Below are 12,901 nucleotides of genomic sequence, written 5' to 3'. Positions count from 1 at the left end.
CCTTCTGCAGCATTACCTACTTTTCTTCTGTTGATCGTCATGTTTAGTGTATTTCAAACAATCCTCTTTTTTCCAATAGATTAACTAAATGCACTGCTTCTGGCGGAGCTGTTGAGATATATGCAGGCGATGGCATGATAAGGTAGTAATGTATTTCGCCGTAGTATGCAGAGGACCGGCTCTGCAGGTTCTGAACATGGGATAAACACCAGAGAGATGGACTATGTTGCAGGAATGCTTTCGGGACATTTCTATGGTTTTTACTGTTTTGATACGTTTTCGGAGTGACTCTATGTATACTTAGGAATTCATTATAATTAAGATAGAGTTGAGAGATAGTTATATTTCCAGTGGAATATAATTGCAGTAGAACTGCATGAATGTAGAATGGATCCAATTAATGTAAAAATCATTCATGGATTTTCTGTACTTTGTTGTAATAATGAAGGATTTAGTAGAATTGCTTAAAACAACATTTTATCATAAGTCGGAGTGTTTTACTGAGAAGACAGACGTGTTTGTTGTCAGTTAAAGGTCTCTCTAATCAGTTAATTAGCCACTTTTACAAAATGCCTTTCCTTTGAGCCACAATTGATCCGGAGAGCAAAATAACATATTTCCGGCTTGAGGAAGAGTCCTCTAATCTAAAGCACAGCATGAGGCTCAGATAAACGGATCTGATATGCAAGAAACAAATGATGCTGAAACTCACAACATCAGCTCTGGAGTACCCAAATAATATGACCATGATCTGTTTTTAATGTGTATTTTCACCATAGAAGGGGTAAATAGTGTAGGTCCTGCACATATAATCAGCTAATTTTCCCACCCGTTGCTTACAGTATTATAGCGGTATCAACATGGCGTCTATCGGACTTTATATGTCATTGTTCCTACCTCCAGGACAGATGTCTCTTGTTCCATTTGTTCTGGGGAGTCGGGCTTCGTTTCCTGCGGCCCACTGTCACCTCGGCCCCAGAGACATCTGGTAAAGAACATCTTGGTGTTGTCATTAGGCCCAGTGTGGCTTGGTCTAAAGAGGAGAGAAGGCTATAGTTGGTGTTGTTCTTGATTGGATTGAAGTATATAATTATCTTAGATACGTTTCCTCCATCCAGCCAAACTACCAACCATCCCACATGATTCGCCTAAACAAACACAGCCACATACCTAAGACTCCGGTCTCCTTCAGCCCTCCGTACTTCTGCATGGCTTTGATGGCATTGGTCAGGGCCTCCTTGGTCTGAAGCTGACCAGTCACTGGGTCAGGGGGAGGGAGGTAGCCAAACTTGCTCAGCCAGTCCTGGAAGGGAAACGATAGACACAGAGTTCAAGAGTCATCACAGGCATTTCAAGGACTCCAAGTATCCCAAAGCTGTTGAGAGGGGCTAGCACCTGTTCACGTTTACTGTTTGTGAATACCGTGTGTCTCCATGCACATACATGTTGTGTGCTTGCATGTCGAGCTTTAGCAAAGAAGCAATTGTGAGTTGGTATGTTGAAACTGATTATTTTTCACACCAGATGTCATTTTGCATCTCCTCAGGTAAATTCCAGTACCCAAAGTCCTATCTCACAGTTGACACAATCGACAGGCAAAGGAGCAAGAGGGATGACATGCAATGTGTTGCAATTACATGTTATGCATTTTAGACCACAAGGCCATGAGGAAACATTGCTAATTGTTTCTTTAGACACCGCGTGTGCTTGCTCTGCAGAACAAATGGAATCCATGTCTGTAGAAATGCAGGCGAATAAGGCAATAATTGTGCAGAATGTGGGTGGTGCAAAGTGGGGTCAACCGTGCATAAATTTATTTGCTATTGATTGACGCTGCGACTTCGCCAGTCAGAGTTCACTAAAGTTTAACTCAACACGATGAGAAGATGCAAATTGTGCACGTGTGAACGTGCCCCAATGCTGCAACTCCATTGGAGACCAATGAAGTTGCTGCCAATCAATGCCGCTCAACTGAGCTGCAACTTGAACGTTGCTCTTCTCTCCCCTAAGACCTTACTTTCTCTTGTTTTTCTCTGCCCTTCATCTGTCTCCACCCAACGAAAAGCCGCTTCCTGCCTCCTCATGATCTGGGAGCCAATAAGGTGATGACACAGAGCAATAGCAAGGCATCCTTGCTGTATTGACAATGCCGGTGAAATTCCATTAACTGAATGATTTAGCTCCAGCATAGCTCTCTGTTGGCTGGTATTTGCCTCTTTATCCTTGGCTGGTTTAATGTGCTTTCTCCTCTTGGTTCTGGTTAATAGGCAAGCTGCAGAGTTTTGAATGAACTGAAGTTTCTGTTTTTTGGGGGGAGGCCAGTAGAAAGTGCATCACAGTAATCAACTAGGCTCGAAATAAAGACATGAATCAAGGTTTTTTTATTTATAAATTGTTGCACTTTGGCTATGTTTCTAAATTGTGTTTTTTTTCTTCACCTTTTTACTGTAGGGCTTGACATTTAGAACCTGATCTAGGAAAACCCCAAGACATGTATGATCAGATTTAATACAGGAAATTAATTTCCCCCGATTATTAAACAGCATTTTGACGAATAGGATTTCAATTTTTACCACGTTTAACTTTAAGAAATGATTCCTCATCCATTTATTTATTTATTTATCGGGTGACCGTGGCTCACTGGGTAGAGAGGGTCGTCCGGTCGGCGGTTCGATCCTTGGCTGCTACATGTCCTGGGTCGAAGTGTCCCTGAGCAAGACACTGAACCCCTAACTGCCTGTCATCAGCAGCCCACTGCTCCCTATATACAGTGATGGGTCTCAAATGCAGAGACATGAATATAGTATAATAAAATGTAATGTAAAACTTTCTTTCTGTATTGTATGTTTTGAAACAGTTCAACACACAGTCTGAAAGACCAACCAACTTTTGAAGACAATTAATTTAGATATCATAGTCAATTGTATCAAATGACGTACTGTTCGTACTTCTGAGAGGACAAGGATTGAAACCTTATTTTCATTTGAATTAAGTGTGAGGTTGCTGATTATTTTAGTAAGAGCTGTTTCAGTGCTGTGGTACGTTCTAAAGCCTGATTGAAATTCCTGTCAAAGTATTCAAATTAATTATACTCCAGTCAGTTACTGGAAAAAAAATAGGATTCAATCTTAAGAAAACATTTTGATGTCTCATTTCACAAAGTTGTTCTTTAATCCTTGTCGTGAAGGCAGGCCTTTGTGGCCGAGGTATGCCTACATAAGACATTTCAATATGCATAATGTGGACATTCACATTGTTCATTAAATAATGACTCAATTCATGTATAAAAACATACTATTGAAATTCATCCATTGGCTATATGCAACGTCAATTGAGAAAATGTTTGTTGCATGAGCTCTTATACATTTTACCTGCTAGTCATGGGTTCAAACTGCCAAACAGGAAGTGAGCGCTTCCAATGGGCTTTGTGGTAGAGGGAACTCAGACTGTACCATGTACAGGGGTGGGGTGGGGGGGTCATTGTTTCAGGGAATAGTCTCAAAAAGTACACTAAACAACTTATATTGTTAGTATTTATAGGTTAGAGTAATGATTTGAAATTATGTTGTTTTTACATAGATTCCTTGATTTAGCACTAACTCAGGTTTGTCTGTTTAAAAGCAAGGGATAGAATTCAGTAGTTCCTTGTTGGCGTTGAAGTTGGTTCAGTTGAGGTGCAGAGCTGCTGGAAGCTTGCTGCTAGCTGCGTCGCCAAAACTAAAAAAAGGTTTTAATAGTTTGTCAACTAAAATGTGCGCCACATCCTATTACGTCGCTGTCACGCGCCTTTCCCTGCAGGTGGCTAATCATAAATGATTTGCAGACCTCCGTTTCTATCTCTCCAATCAATTGTAAAGTTGTTTTTTTGACAGTTCAAGGTTTTTGCCCCATCAGACTTTGTTGAAGCTGTGTCCTAGCGATTTCCTTGTGAGTTTGACAATATCATGACAGATAAAAAAATAGGGCAAGAACCTTAAAAAATTAGACCCAAGTTGTAAAAATATTAATAAACCAGAAATTTTCTTTAAATCAAAACAAATCAAAACAAAACAAGCGTACGCCTGTGTGCACTGTGTGAATGGGCACGCGTCCATACAGACAACAAGACGTTGATGTTGTTCTTCTCTCTAAGCAAGGTGTGCTAGTGATGGATTACATCTGCCCCGTCAACACAACCGCAATGCCCTGTTTTCACACCCATAAACTTACCACATCAAACTTTTTTGTGGAGCCAGCAACTAATTTAAAGCCTGACATCGTAGCTCATGGGGGAGGGAGCAGTAAAACCTGCCAACGAGTTCAGTAACATGCTGAACACTTCTAAATTATATATGTCACTGTTTAGGTGAGACTGTGTGTACTTTCAAAAGACTGCACACAAGTCATCTGAGTTCTAACAGTGAAACAAAAAGATTCCCGGATAAGGAGAACAACAAACTTAAGCACACTTACAGTAAAATAGTAATAATTCCCTCTCACAGAGAAGACAGGCAGTGGCAGCTCAAAGATACAATTACGATTGTAAGAAGGCAAATGATTTACAAGCATTTGAAATTTAATTAACTAAAAAAATAATGTTTCTTTTTTTTTTTTTTGGGTGTTCACCCGAGGAAAAAATGATGCAGTTGGGAGAAAAACAGAAACTGGTCCGTACAACCAATTAATCCTTTGCAAGTCTCTGTCTAACAATAAGAGCTCAGACGGCTGCACTTCTTTTATCGCTCATTAAGATACGCTAAGTACAAACACATACATACACACTCTGAATGCGCCAAAAATGATGTGTATCACTGTATCGCATCCCAAATGAGAAGCTTTTTTTTTTTTTAAGCCTTTGATGCTGCAGTGGGAACTTGTTTGACTCAACCATTGCGGCAATGTTTTGATTGCTGCGTTGTGTTCTGCATAAAATAAGAGTGTTGACTCTTACTTTCTTGTGCCAGAGTTGTAAAGCAGAACTAAAAGAACATTTTGAATGGCACAGTGTAAAGTTCAACTACCGCTTCAAGCAACATAAACAACTTATGTGTTTCTCTCTTTATGATAATTAATTCAGGAAGCTGAGAGTGTGTGAAAGAAAGATAGAGGAGGGCAGACAAATAAAAGTTTCCTGTCAAAAAATGATCAAGACTTTAAGGTCATCTCGAGTAAACAACTGGAGAGAAAGCATTCTCTTTAAGTTTGATGTCTTCTTTTTCTTGAGTCACACTTGTATTACATTAAGCTTCTCTGATGGCTGGTGTTTCACTAGCTCTGGAGAAATGCAACACAATTCCAAAGAAATCTGTTGGCAAAGGTTAACGCACATTAAAGTCCAGAGCAAATTTGAACCGTGTCTTTCATTTTGCCCTTCAAATCTGTGTCTAATCAACTGATTCAATAATGGAACAACGATATGACATGACTCACCTCGCTCTGCAAGTGAAGGAGAGCTCAGTTCAGTTCTGTGGATTTGTGTATATTCAGCAAGCGTAAAGAGATCAAATGCAGTGATCTTAAATGAGATGCATTAAAAACACTACGGCTGCACATTAAAACATTATTTGGCATCCACTTCTCAAGAATAATATACAGAGAAAGGCATTCATTCCAAAACAAAAATTGCGAAATTAAAAAGAGATGGATTGTACTCTAAATCAATGAATGCCACAATAAAGTGTGGGTTTAATGAGCACATAGTCCCAACATTACATCCTCTCTCTGTTTACCAAATAGTCAGATAAAGTGTTAATGTGTTATCAAATCACCACCCATCTTTTGTGAAACCTGTCCTTAAGACAATAAACAGGCTACATTTCCTCCTCTTTCTCTCTCTGCTGAAGAGCTGCAGTGCAACAACCCAGAAGCCGGTGTTCAATGACTTCAGCAGGGCAAATTCCTGCTGACGTGGGGGCTTGACCTCGTGTCCCAACTCAGGCCCAGGGGGTCCTCACCACTTAGCCTTCGTGCTGATAAAAATGACCTACACAGTCCTGGTAAATTAACATTCAGTTTTGATTGGTGTGGTGAAGCAATACCAAAGGAAATCATTATGTTCATGTATAATGAAGTAGGGCTGCTTAGAGGAAGTCACATACTGTTTTTTCTGAAGACTATCTAAGTCTGCCAGTGTTATAAAATACTTATAGTTATATCAAGTTTAAAGGTGGGCTGACCCAAAATCTTCCCTACAATATCTACTCATGAATGTAAATATATTTTTTTAAAGTTTTTTTTAAATGTTAAAGCAACTGTCATTTGCAAGCTGACTAAAATGCAATGCACATTGAACCCAAAGCGTAAGTAGCCTACTGTTCCAGTTTATTTGTGATTCTACATCAAAAAACACAAAAAACAGGATGTTTTTTGTGACAGCCATGAATCCTCTGTGTGAAATTAAAGTGCTGCCTGCGCTATCTCAAGGACAAAGGTATGGTGTGAAAGGAGACGTTTGACATTTTGGGAAATATGGTTATTTGTTTTCTTGCCAAGAGAAAGAGGAGAAGATCAATGCCACTCTCAGTAAATATGAAGGTACCTCCAGCAGCCGGCTAACTTAGCATATATAGTACAACTACAGGGAACGTCCACTAATTTCTCATGATAAGACCCTGAAAACATTTTTTGTAATCGCCTTCTTGCTATCAGCAACCGGGTCCCACAAGAACATCCAATTGTATGCTTACGTTGGAACAATTTTGATTGCTTCAAATTCGGCACCTTTCAAACCAATCTGATCGAACCAATGATGAGGACATCAGCTGAGTGTTAATAAGTAATGCTCCGTCATTCATATTTCAAGCTACAAAAGAGAGAAAAAAGACCCTTTTTTGAGAGTATTCTTTCATCAACTCTTTTACAGTCATGTTTGAGAAAGATGTCATTAGCGCGGCAGAGGCCCTCCAGTGCTCTGCAAAATGACATACCCTTGTTTTCTTTCCTCTTTTCATTTGAATTCTGGCAGCTGTGCTGCATTTCATCAATCTGAGCAGCACTTTTCATCAATGTCAATCAGCTGACATTTATCATTCGCTGTATACTTCGTGGGGGACGGGGCTGCGCTGATGCACTTCACTGTGTTACAATTAGACAGCCTCCTACATCAAACTCGTCTGTTGATGTACAACCGACCGCAACAGCAGTGAATTTTCCTCAGAGTGTAACTCCGGCAGATTAAGCTCTTGGTCTCATGGCATCCTTTCTATCAAATCTGTTGATCAATGTGTGTTCCTACTTTCCCCATGTTCTGCACAACTCAAGTCCCTTGGTTGGCTGATATGATGATATATACCATGAGACAATAGATATCTGTCAGATGGCAGAGGTTTTACTGTTTGTATGGAGGTAGCTATATCTTCTTTGATAACTGGTTCAGCAGTGTTGGAAATCAGCATGCAGAGGCCCATTTCACCAAGTTTGCATTAGATTTGGGATATCCAGAATTATTGAATTAATGTGATAAAGTACTTTGATCTCAGCTACTTACTTCACTGGATTAGCCAGCACAGTATATTGAATTTCGAGGAAATATACTGTTTTTAACTGAAATGACCTGGATTAAACACCAAGGAATCTTAAAAAAACATTGCCACTACAGACGGACAGTACAGCCTAATCTTCTATCTAGATATAAATAATTTCTTATCTCAATTACAATATATAGAACAATAGAGCATGCTTTCTGGTAATTCATTTAATAAACAGTCCATATGAAATAATCACATGGTAAAGCCTATTTGTGTAAACTCCTTGTTTGAATTAATCAAAAAGTTACGGACTACTTTTGACTTGTTCTACCATGTCCCTTCATTAAATACTATTCATATTTACCAGCCGGGGGACTGTTAGGAGTAAAGAGTGAGGAGTCAAATGGCGGAGATGATAATTTTATAGAAAAAAATGAATAAATATTTCCAGCTATAAACTGTTTACAAGCATGCACACAATTACAGTCTAATCAGTGTAAGACAATAGTATGACTTAATTACACTGGGGTAATCCCATAAGCAGAATTCTTGAATCATAGGACCTGCAGGAGTTAAACCATAAAACTGAACGAATGAATGAATACAATTTTGCACACTGCCGTTAGAAAACACAATTTCTTTTAACTCATATTTGGGCTCAAAGAGGACATTTGAACATTCTTTGCCACCATTATTGAGCAGAAAGAACCCTGCCCTGAGCTGTATGCACTATTGTATTCTGGGACAATTGGAACTTAAAGGTTAGAGAAGCTTGTGACTGGAAGGTTGCCAGTTGGACTCCAGTTTGTTAATCGCATTGAACGATATAATATAAAGTGTTATGTAAAAAACCACGATCCTCAAATGACATTCCCGAAGACACTTTTCTGTTTTATTTCTCCAAAATGAAAACTGAGGACAACATTAATGTGAAGAAAATGTTGTGTTGTTGAATCTGTGGGCTGGATGTAAAACCTTTTGGATAATAAAAAAAATAAAATATTACATATACTTTGATATTAGATTATATTCATGTGACATGCCAACTCTCTGCCAACGATTCGAGACAATAAATTACCTTGAAATAATATATGGAGAGAAATCCTGATGATACTTCAGGACACAACTTTACAAACTAGTTTGCAAACAATACATTTTGCGAATGTGTGTGAAAAGCATGAAGATACTTGATCGCATATTTCACTTCCCTAGAATACAGTATCGACATCTACAAGATGCAACTCATTAACACAAGTAAGCACAACATACACACTTGAGTACTGACCCAAGAGCTCATGCATACACATTACACAAACGCATATTAAAATCTCTTACTTATATCCACACTTAAACAATAACTCGCAGAGGCACATTAACACACACATTCTGCTTTTCACTTTCTCACAAATACACACATAATTGAGGCGTTGAGTTGGTATTATGGGGTTTGACGTACTCCCAGCCTGTGCTGCAGTATCTGGATGCGAAGGATCATTTATCTCTGTAATCCGGAGCCCTGCTCCCTGTAATCCTTTAATACAGTAAGGTCTGGAGCACAACATTCATAAAAAAAAAAAACATTCAGACTTAAAGAAGAAAGCTATAAAAAATAGCAGGGCCTGCAAATAGTCAGTGCATTTGGAGTCTATGGTATTTATAGTATGGTGTACTGATATTTATGTGTAAGGCTGGTTAGCGATGGGAGGAAGCGCTGTGCAACATAGAAAATTACCCAGACTTTTTTTTTAATTGAATGATATTTTAAATGAGTCGTTTCTCAATAGCAATTTGTGTCTGTGGACACAGCAAACTAAGTGAGTTAACTGTTCACCGCCTTTCTGCAACAAGCCATGGATAAAATAGATTTGAGGTAGAAAGCCACGTTTCATTTGTGTGAGACATTGATTAATGTGGGCGCAGATTTGAAGCGTTGCTGAAGTGCAGATGCATCGGTGTAGTGTTTGAAACGGGACGGATGAGACGGTGAGGCAGCGTGTGGCTGTGTTGGCTTAAGGAAGGACAAGACAGCGTTTGGTGATATGTTTAATAAAATGTTTGCTTCTTTGTTAATTGAAAGATATTTTAAATGTCAACGTGTTTTCTTTTAATATTGTTGATGGTTTTTGTAATTGGAAAGGAAGAATAAAAGGTCTTTGGGGGAAATGTTCCTTTCCAACGGGAGCAAGCGTGTCTGTGTTTGATTGATTAGCTCTGCTGCAGAACACTGTCAAAGGGAACAAGAGAAGACTTGCACTGCTTGCTTACTTACAAGCAACGGCTGGACAGCATGTTGTGAGCAGTGGTACGGAAGACTATGGAGCATAAGCGATCATTTCAGATAGGTTTGCATCCCTTTAATAGAGTTGAGCAGCTAATTAGCTATCAGCAAACTGATGTTAGCAGTGCACTTTTCTTTTCTCAAGAGAGAGAAAACAAGACATGATTTAAATAGAAGATGCCGTTGCAGACAAAAAGAAGAAAGATGCTATTTAAAACAAGCTGAGACTGAGAGTAAATCCTCTGTCCCACTCCTTACCAGATGGTTGGGAGGCACATTGTTTCTTGTTTGCCAACAGAACAGAAGATGCTGAAGAAAAAAAAAGGTAGCCATTTTTCTATTGTTCTGGCATTTAGTGTGCACGGAGATCTTAAAGAAAAGTACCTGGGAAAGTGCGAACGCAAGTCACTTTGAAGAATTTGCTCAGCTAATTAATGTTGACGTGGTGCTATGCTAAAGGTAAAGGACGGTGCCTCATTATCTTTTTTTTACAACTTTATTGTAACTCCTCTTAAGCCATTTTCACACTTGCACCAGCCTCTGCAAATATTCACTCATCTCTCAGCTGTTGAGTCGAAGAATGAGTTTCCTGTTTCTGTGCGCGGCTCTGGCAGACCGGCAGGTCAAAAGTCACTGTTGTTTAACTTTGACCTACAGATAGAAACAGCTGCATCTTGTGTATGAAAATGGAGGAGTCATTATTCTAACAGAGTACCGTACCATCACCCAGTTTGCACAATATCACACCACAAACTGCAGCATCAGTCTCACACGATGCTTACTATTCCATGACTAGATATGTCCGATCTGTGACTTTACATCCTTTTTCTGGTCCTTTCATGCAATTCTGTCAGATGGTACAAAACACACACACACACACACACACACACACACACACACACACACATAAACGCACAATGAGTTCTGTGACGGTGGTATCACCACGGAAACGTCTCTCAAAAGCAGAATCTGTTCTTCCACCGTGGACATGGTTTCCCCACAATACCTCCCTGTTTAGCCCTGATTAACAGCTGCTGAGTCCCTTCATCTTCAGCTTCAGTGACAGGAAATGAGTCACTGTGAGACATTCAGCTTTGCGACCTCACTGACTCTCAAAGGGTCGTGAAGTAGCACAGACAATTATATTGTTGATATTTTTCCTCCCTACCTAAAAGATGAGGTCAGACCTGCGGCCGACATCCCGGTTATGAAGCTGCACTAGAGTAGAAGTAAAAAGGTGAATTCATTTGTCATTAAAGTTCTAAGAAACCGTCATGTGAACCCATTAATTAATACTAATTAAGAATGAAGCTTATCTTCGCCTCTTTGGTACCCTTTGCTGACAACAGAACATGAACACTTGTGTTTTTGCTCATGGTAGGAAGAGGGGACGGGGGAGGCATTCAGAGCATCAAATGTCACTTTTTTTGTGCGCACAATGCACCTATTTCTAAATACGTACTTGCAGCTACAGGTAGTAAGCTTAACAATTGTTTCACCAGCATACTATACAAATATTTAGGCTGAGACTGACACTTTGTGGTTCAGAGCAATGTATGTTTTTAATGACAACTCATGCTCATGCTCAACAATGACGGGCAAATTGTGTTCCCTGTCTGACCCTGCATATGTTTCACCTAAGTACCTGACAGCAATAGAATTATAGGGGTGAATGCAGTTGACTCATCATATTGTTCTGACTATAAAATGGTAAAAATTTGTGGAAACTGCATCTGATGAAATGGGTTGTATTATATCCCGGACTAGACATTTCCCCCCTCTCTCTCTCCGAATGCAGTGGGTATCCATCTCTGCACTGCAGAGTGAACCTGTTACATTAAAGAGAGTGTTGCATTACGGGTAGTTTGCAGACGTCAATGTTGCTAGGGCCGCAAGGTTACCTGAATTCTGTTTACTGTGGGTTTTTTTTTTGAGTAAGTCAGCCTCAAAAGTGTTACACACAACACGTTTTAGTGCCGCAGAGAATTTTCTGGTGCAAACCTGTCAAAAGCATATCTAGATATCTTTACTGCAGAAATGGGAGTGGAAACCGAACCATCAATCAAGCAGCAAAGAACCACTGTGGTCATGAAATATCATGAAAAATATGGTGTGTAAGTTTCTGCATTTGTATACGACTGTCAACGTATTTGTATTGGTATCTATGGCTGTATTGGAGTGAGCATCATTTCCTGATAAAGCAACAGCTTTGACAACACAGAGAGCAAATATCTTATGCTTTCAAAAAGATATTTTCCATCTAAATAACATCTAAGGAAATACACAAATGTGTAAATGTCTCACATCAAGCAATCTTTTGCTTCTTGTGTTGCGCTCGACTGAGGAAATTTCACTCAACAGAATCTCATCAGAACATCCTTGGGCACAAAGATGCTATCATTATTCAAAGCAGTTGTAGCTGCTTCACATTTGATACCCCCAGCTTATTCAGAGAGGGATGGGTTACTTAAAGTGTTACACTGGGATGATGTAGGATTCAGGGAATGAAACCTCGCTTAAGTGTGTTTGAATGAGAAACCATTCCAATGGCACATCCTGAGCGCAAACACAATTCACTGAAGAAATGAAGGGTTTAGTCTCATTTGTGCAAACAGATGAGATCAAACAGGGAGAATATAGGGGGATAGAAATAGAGGGAAATTGGGGTGGACGGACATGCAGCCTGAATGACACACATAATCCAACAGAAAACTGATTGCCAAGAGGTAAAAGAGCGAGCGTTAATCCATGCCTCCAAAGCAACCCTCCACTCTGATGCATTTCCCTCACCTTTGCTCTCACTGCTTTTAACATGTCATGCCTGTCGTTTGTTCAGGGTTTACAGCTGCACTCTTTTTTTCTAATTGCTTTAAAATCCAGTGGAGAGTAAAAAGGTGCTGCTTTTTTGACCTCTAGTCCCTGATTTATGTTAATTAATTAATTGTCATATCTGGCCAATTATTATAAATAATTATAATCTAAAATGGTTTAGGGACATCCACTGCTTGAATCAAGATAGCTATGTATCAAATTTGCGTCGATGAATAATTGAATACGATTAGTGTGTGCAAATGTGTGGATTGTTTTATTAAGAGAGAGAACAGACCTTTTATAAACACACAATAGTGCAGCAGTAACTGACGTCTGTCCGTATTCATTTTTCTAAAGAACCTCACTT

At 39.4% G+C, this 12,901-nt stretch overlaps 1 protein-coding gene across 1 annotated transcript in view; it reads right to left on the bottom strand.

Moving 5' to 3' along the window:
- The window catches only part of LOC306710806 (matrix metalloproteinase-17-like), a gene marked incomplete at both ends in the record, with an annotated part of 58,934 nt that overhangs the window by 35,218 nt on the left and 10,815 nt on the right, over nucleotides 1–12,901 (bottom strand). The window contains 2 exons of the mRNA XM_079179502.1: nucleotides 898–1,033; nucleotides 1,171–1,303. Of these exons, the coding sequence (XP_079035628.1) occupies nucleotides 898–1,033; nucleotides 1,171–1,303 (269 nt within the window). The remainder of the gene's footprint in view (nucleotides 1–897; nucleotides 1,034–1,170; nucleotides 1,304–12,901) is intronic.

This window comes from Pholis gunnellus (assembly GCF_910591455.1).
Source record: "Pholis gunnellus genome assembly, chromosome: 18".
Lineage (NCBI taxonomy): Eukaryota > Metazoa > Chordata > Actinopteri > Perciformes > Pholidae > Pholis > Pholis gunnellus.
The sequence above is the reverse complement of the archived record's forward strand: the minus strand, read 5'-3'. Positions and strand labels throughout refer to the sequence as shown.